This window comes from Ammospiza nelsoni, chromosome 2, assembly GCF_027579445.1.
Source record: "Ammospiza nelsoni isolate bAmmNel1 chromosome 2, bAmmNel1.pri, whole genome shotgun sequence".
Lineage (NCBI taxonomy): Eukaryota > Metazoa > Chordata > Aves > Passeriformes > Passerellidae > Ammospiza > Ammospiza nelsoni.
The window spans coordinates 58,114,221-58,121,672 of NC_080634.1; the positions used below are offsets into that span (position 1 = coordinate 58,114,221).

The 7,452-nt window shown below is 44.1% G+C and overlaps 1 protein-coding gene across 1 annotated transcript in view; it reads left to right on the plus strand.

Annotated features, from left to right (window-relative positions):
• The window catches only part of SIAH3 (siah E3 ubiquitin protein ligase family member 3), a 41,230-nt gene extending 38,296 nt beyond the window's left edge, over positions 1-2,934 (plus strand). Inside the window, exon 2 of the mRNA XM_059466795.1 lies at positions 2,124-2,934. Within this exon, the coding sequence (XP_059322778.1) occupies positions 2,124-2,717 (594 nt within the window). The 3' untranslated portion in view covers positions 2,718-2,934. The remainder of the gene's footprint in view (positions 1-2,123) is intronic.
• Positions 2,935-7,452: the final 4,518 nt, after the last annotated feature.

Sequence of the window (7,452 nt, forward strand, 5' to 3'; positions counted from 1 at the left end):
TCTGCCATTGCAGTAGCCTCCTTCACCAAAGAGTTTTAAATTAACCATAACTTTCATCCTAATGGGATGCAAAAATTAATGTAGAATTAAGTGTGAACTAGTAATCCCACTGCGATAAGCAGGCAGCTAAAGCCACAAACCTTGATTAGTTTATAATGACCTGTTTTATTTCCCAGACAATGATAGCCATTTATCTGTCCTCAATTCATTATCTTCTCGAAAAGCTTATATTCTTGAATTTTATACAGCAAAACAAATAAAATATGAGGAAGGGAAAAGTAGAACAGTACTACTGAAGTAATAACTGTCAAAAGAAAAAACTGCCAGCTTCAATAGTAAAGCTTAATTTGTCAATTATTTTTCATATCAAAAGCCAGAAGAAGAAGAAACCACTTCCTTTGACATCCAGTGCCTTGGGAAGAGCCATGAATTTCACAGCAACAGCAATCACAACCCTGCTCCATCCATCATAACCTTTGGCAGCTACTGACACAATGAGAACAGATGGAATTGTCATCCTGGTTGGCAAGGAAGTCCTGGTCGGCAAGGAAGTCCTGGTCATCTGAGATTTAGGACAGTTACCCAAGAGATTGCCTTCCAAAACATCCTGTAAAGAAATGAGCAAGTTCTGGTGGGCAAAACTACTTACAGCAAGGCTGTAATGAAAGCTTTCATGGTATCCATAACAAGACAAGACAACACACCCTTTGCAGCAAATCTACCATCCATTTTATTGGGATTATGCTTGCCCCTGGATAAAACAAACCTCTGCTCAAAAATCCCAAATCTGCTATGATTTGGACGGGGCATAGAGGAGAACAACTGTTAAATGTTAGGACTATAATGTAGGTCATGCAATTTTGGGTACATATATTAAAATAAGGGGATGTGGGACACTATTTAGGGAATTACATTAATCTTCCTAGAACACATGTTAAAGCAAAATGTACGTATATATGTACGTACTGCTCTAAGCGACATTAAAGGATGTGAGAGATGTACCTTTATAAAAGGAGTTCAGAGAGAAAAAAATTATTAAACAGCTAAAATTTAGGCACAGCAAGAGATACTGGATCTCAGTCTCTCTGGCATCAGCTGGTGTCACCTTTAGAAGCTGAACTACTCCAGCTAAGGTCTGAATTCCGCACTCTAAGGGCTGCCTCAGTCTACAGGCTGCAGAGGCAGCCCCAGGTAACCAGGTTTCTGTCTTGGGTGGGTGAAGTAAATACTTAAAATTGGGTTAGATGAATCATGACCAGCATGCCTGTGCCTTAGGGTTTGTCTGTGCACACAGTTATTGTACAGAGACATTACTCTTCCCAAATAGCATCACATGTGAATACACTTTTGGCTGAGTAAGACTTATTTCTCTTCAACAACATCCTCTTGAGAGAGTCAGAATAGGTTGCTTTTTAGTCCTCACGTGGAATTCTTCTGCAAGAGCTGCTGCCTTTTTAGCGAGCTGCCCTACCTTAATCCAAATTTACTTTAGTACAAAAATGCCCTAAATCTGCCATCCAATCACCTTTGAGAGCAATTTAAGATTTATGGTAGTAAGAGCATCAATTAGACACAAATACATTGACCAAAAAAACAGTGACCAAAAAAATACAATAAAAACTGACATTTATTTCACAAATTATGGGCGTAATAAAGCCTATTGTTTCAGGGAAAATGCCTGTATTTGCCCGTATGTTTCATTAAAGAATAATAATGCCATACATATTTCATTCCCTTGTTCTGAGCAGCAAAACTCTTAACTATATAAAATGCCCCATGCTGTCCTTGCTTTGTTGGGTTGTTTTTTCTTTTTAATCAGATTTTTCCCCCTGAATTAATGAAATTGCTCTTTAAGCACATACATCATTTTCATTTGAAGTCACTTATCATAGCTCAAACAGTTTGTCTGTTCTCCTGGAGAACCAGGCAACTGCCATCTCCCTGTGTGGTGCAGATCCAGGTCAGGACTGCCTCTGATCCCCAGTGTGCTGAGTTCTCTGTACCCCCAATGGTGCTGCCTTGGGTGGAGTATGGGTGACTGATGTCTGTGAGGTCTGCACCTAGCACATCTGCACTGCTTTCTGGTCCGCTTGCTCTCACATTTAATTTCTCTCTTCCCGCAGTATGCACCGACCCGCTGTGCAGCTGTGCAGGCGTCCACGGAGCAAGGCATCCTTCCTCCCTGCCATCACCACGAAGCTGTGCACGACCCCCAGCTGGTCCCCTGCACGTGCCCACTCTTCTCCTGTCCGTGGGAAGGGCATCTGGAGGTGGTGGTGTCCCACCTGAGGCAGACCCACCGCATCAACATCCTTCAGGGCGCGGAGATTGTCTTCCTGGCCACGGACATGCACCTGCCTGCACCCACGGACTGGATCATCATGCACTCTTGCCTTGGCCACCAGTTTCTGCTGGTCCTCAGGAAGCAGGAGAAGCACGAGGGCCACCCCCAGTTCTTTGCCACGATGATGCTGATCGGCACGCCCACCCAGGCCAACAACTTCACCTACAGGCTGGAGCTCAACAGGAACCAGAGGCGCCTCAAGTGGGAGGCGACGCCCAGGTCGATCCTGGAGTGCGTTGACTCTGTCATTTCGGACGGGGATTGCCTTGTGCTGAACACTTCCCTGGCTCAACTCTTTTCTGACAACGGAAGCCTAGCGATAGGAATCGCCATAACCACCAGCAAAGTTCACAGCTCCGAAGCTGAAATGTGATGGGGAGGAGGAAGAGGAGGAGGAACCACAGCAACAACTATGGTGCTCTAGCTGCCTTCTGAGAGCCAGAACTCGCAGACTTTTTATGGGGGGGGGTCTCGGGTCTTTTATGGTATTTAGTACTTGTCCACAGTGGGCATTATGTAAACATCCCGTGGTTACTGTCCCTGTGTCATGTATTTACCGTTTTGCTAATACAATTTTATGAGAAATTTTAAAGAGGCTAATCAATTTATTGTCGCCCTCCAGCAGCCCTGGAAACAACACTTGTTAGTGAAAAGTGCACCCAGGGAGACTGGCAGAAACCTTTGGTCTGACCATGTTATGCAAATATGTTTCCTTCATTGCTTGCCTAAGGGACCAAAGGCACCTGTGCCTGATGAAAGGTCAAGTATTCCACTAGGGGACAAGAGCACCCAGGTTTCCATATCAGCTATAGTGATTTAACTCCTGTATTTTGGGCACAGCCAAGCCCTGGGGGAGCTGGCAGTTTCAGAGCTCCCTTCAGCTTCTGAGGAAACAACTTTCTCACTCAAACAGTGAAAACTTAGAAGAAAAAGTCACCTCCTCTGCTGAGCAGAGGGCTTGGAAGCCTCATCTTGCATTAAAATGGGAATGGCAGCTAGTGGTTGGGCACTGTGAGCGTGGTTAAATCTCACTCTTGTATCATAAACATCAGGGAGAGATTGCTACATGGTCTGGCCATAGGGTGGATATAACCATACCCAGCCATTGGGGCACTCATCTTTTTAGCTGCTGTTTCCTTAAGCATTCAAAAAGAGATTTTCAGAAAATAAAGCATAGAAGGGTCTTAAAATGGGTACTGATCTTGCTACTGAATTCTGTGCCAGTTGGACCCTCAGTTTGTGCTGCTAAATTTTGATGCACAGCAATATAGATAGGACAGCTATTTGCAAATTGGCTTTGAGATTTGACAGGCACTCCTTTGAAAAAAAAAACTCAACTTTTTTTGCCTTGTATACATTTTGTGGGGTGGTGGTGAGGGGCGTCTGTCACTTTCTTCTCCTGAGGATATTTCACGAACAGTGATGGTCACAAAAAGACATGGGCTACTCTAAGAGCTTCTCCCTTGGGTAGTTCCTTGGGGAGAGTTGAGGCAGGTGGTGGCCATCTCCTGTCACTCATTCCCATCTGCAGTCAGGCCTGTTTCCTCCACAGCCAACAGCAGCAGTGAAATCCCACTGCAGTAGGTGACGTGTGGAAGGACGGGGCTCAGCAGATAGTGTGACACATGAGAAGCATGGGAAAGTGTCTTTTCCTGTTTTCCCTTCTGCCTGTGTGTGCCTGTGGTCTGGCTGCTCCTGAATGCTTTTTCAAGAAACATCTGGTGGGTTGGGCCAGTTAGTAGCTAGAGACTGAGACTCATAGTTTGAGCCCCTTGGAAAACCAAGGAAGGGGGGGAAACAGTCTAAGAGCAGTCCTTCAGTGTTTCAAAATGCATTTCACTCTAGCTCTGGGTAGGCAAAAACACTGATGCTGATCTCTCCCACCCGTTGCTCTCCTGAGGATTACTATAAATGATGCATGAAGTAAAATGAATTGTAGTTTTCCTGAGATGAATGCCATGCAGGTAAATGACTTCTGAGGCATAGATGCACCTCACCTCCCTACCTGGATTTTCACAGCAGGTCAGAGAAGGGTGAGGGTCTCTTCAACAGGCTGCTCAAGCTGAAGTCTGAGGAAGTCTGAGTACCTGCAAGAAGGCACTGGAGCACAGCTTCCCAGCTCTCCCATCTCTGAATTTAGGGGGCCAAGGGTGGCACACTGATTTGCAGAGCCTCACTGGAACAGGCAGGCTTCAGAGCGGCTGGCTTTTTCCCTGCGGTGTTAAATATTCAGGACCAGCAAATGCTGCCCTTTCCCTAAATGATAGCAATAAATAAATCATTGGTGTTTTTGTGGACTGAAACTGGCTTCTCCAGCTCCTCTAACAATTGTTCTGCTGCTGAATTAAAACAAAGCAAAGGCAATAAAACCTCAATAAAACCAGTTGCTCTTGTTTAAATTTCCTGAGCTCTTTGTACTGTGGGGTAGAGACCAAATCTAATGATGCTTTTGTTGCCTGACCACAAGTTCTAGGGTGAGAGATATTATTTAGTTATTCATTTTTTTAGTCTATTTACTTCTTGTTAGTTGGCACATTTTTTTCTTGAAATATCAACTGAAGTGTAGATATTTTGGGGCATAGTCCTTGCCAAAGGACCAGTGTATTTCTGGCAGGATGAGTGTCACAGCATCAGCTTTCTGGAACGGGGATCTCCATCTCTTGCCAGCACCCTAGTTTTGAAGGAGGGATAGCAGAAATGTGACCTTCTCAACGTAACCTTCCACACACCCCATGTGTTCTTCTCCCAGAGCTTTCTAGTGACCACACCAACAGTCCAGCTTTTCCATTTTGTTTTCAGTCTTCTCCCCTCATCTGATAGCTGCCTTTCTCAGCACATTTTCAAGCCATCAACTGTGGTTTCACCCTGTGACTTGCAGAGCCCATGGTACTTCTTGCCTTCTCACATTTGTACCTGTTGGATGCCATTGTTTAAATTGTTCTCACTGCTTTCTGAACCAAGTAACATCCTTTATCAGTTTTCTCCACATCTGCAAAGACCCAGCTCTGGCACGGATTTCAGAAATTCAGATACATTGGAGTACTGATGAAAATCTGTCCAGTGTGACTCCCAGTAAAGAAAAGGAAGGTGTATTTTGGGGAGAAATGAGATATGGTTGCCTAAATCCAGCTTTCATAAGTGTCTCAACAAGAAGTGCAAATGTTTTAAGGTATATTTAAGGACTTTCTACCATAGAAGATATTCTAATTCTGTCATAATTCAAAGCCTATGAGCAACCTTATACTGCCATAAAGCAAAGGTGAAGCAAATATTCCGCATGGTAGGACATAAATCCTAAAATACTAGCAAGTAGGATCAACAATGAAATTCAATTTGCAAGCATTCTTCTAGTGCTCATGGTATAGCACTTTTTACAGCTCTGCTTATGGTTGAAAGGTAGCTGAATTTTGGCTTCCTAAATTTAATCTGAAATCAGGGCTTCTAAAACTAATTGCGAACTCAAATATTTTACATCTTTACAATGTATTAAATCTGAATTCCTGCCTTCCTGTGAAGAACACAGCCTTACATCTCTTTGAAGTAAGAAGTATCCTTCATGGGGTACAGGAGAAAATGAAGTCTTTCAAAATTGCTATGCAGCTATTGCAAAATTCTGTTTTCCCAACTACCTGGGAGTGGTGTTCCCTCTTTGTTTTGGTGGGGTTTCAGTTGTCTTTTGGTTTTCTACATAGACAAAATATTGGCTTTGGGTTTGTGGTTTTATTTTTAGGATTTTTATATATCTCTGTTCACAGATGGATTTTCTTGTGCTTAGTTTAGTAAATTGCAACAATAATTTCATCAGGCTGAGACAGATGGATTGCTACCAGACCCACTAGAAAACCTGCTTTGGTTCATCTGCACTATCCATCAGACACCATGTGAATGTAAATGTCAGATCTGCAGTAAAGCAGCATTAGTGCTTTCAGCTCAATCCCATTATGAATTAAGCTCACATCATATATCCATGACTCCTTATAAATCAGCTGAAGCATCCTGAGTCTCATCATCTTGAAGATGAGTAAGGATCTTGCTGAGCCAGTGCTGGCTGTAGGGCTTGTTGAGAAGTAGGGCAGTAGTCCTCTTCCCACTGGACTTGGTATCACACCCTCTGTTTCATACCATCCTTATGAATACAGGTAAACTACGGAAGGAACAAGAGGCGGTAAATTCTGGACAAGTTAGGGTTATAGCTGGATAAATAAATAAATTGCTGGATGCTACTGCATGGCTCTCTTTTGTGCATCAGAGGAGCTAAATCCAATTGACAGTACTGTAGTACAGGTGATTTATTTGTTTTTCTAGCCCAACACACACCTGACAAACACCTCAATTGGAGAAGAGTCTGTCAGAACAGACTCAGATGTGCTTCTTCTGCAATTGAATCAGAAACAGCTTCTCACATGGAAGAGCTGCAGATTTTGAACTGTTCAGACACAAGCATAAGTTTTCAAATTTTTTTTGAGTTCAATAAAGTCTGCCTGCTCACACCATCAAATTGAAGGGCGGAAAACAAAGATTGCCATGTGTCACCACCAGAACTCTTTACACATAAATATGATTCACCTTCTGCAGAGATGAGCCTGCAGAAACAGAGAGGGTTTCACAGCAGGGTAGCACAGGGCAGACCTGCAGGCTCCAGAGGCATGCACAGAGAGCAGAGGGCAGAGCTCATCCTCCAGACAGAAACTACTCAGCAGGAACCCTCGGAGTGTGGTCACAGCAGGGCTGCCAGGAAAGAGATTGGATCTCCTGGGAGTTAAGGCTCTGTGTAGAGAGGTTTCTCTTCTCATCAGCACCTTCCACCTGACCACAGGGTCTCCACTCTCCTGGGAACCTTGTCTCTGGAGCAGTGCAGGTGATCAGGTCAGCTGGGTCTGCATGTGAGGGGTCCTGCACAAGGATGCTGCATCCTGAGTGCAAACACCCAGCCCCAGTCCTGCCCGGCTCCTTTGGGATTGGAATCACTACCTGCAGCTGGTAGTGATTCCTCCAGGTCCTGACACCTGACAGTTCTGCTGTCTTTCACCTGCATAGCTCCCACCAGGGCAGTAAAGTACTTGCTGAAAACCACACAAAAAATCTTTGGCAGAACATCACATTAAACC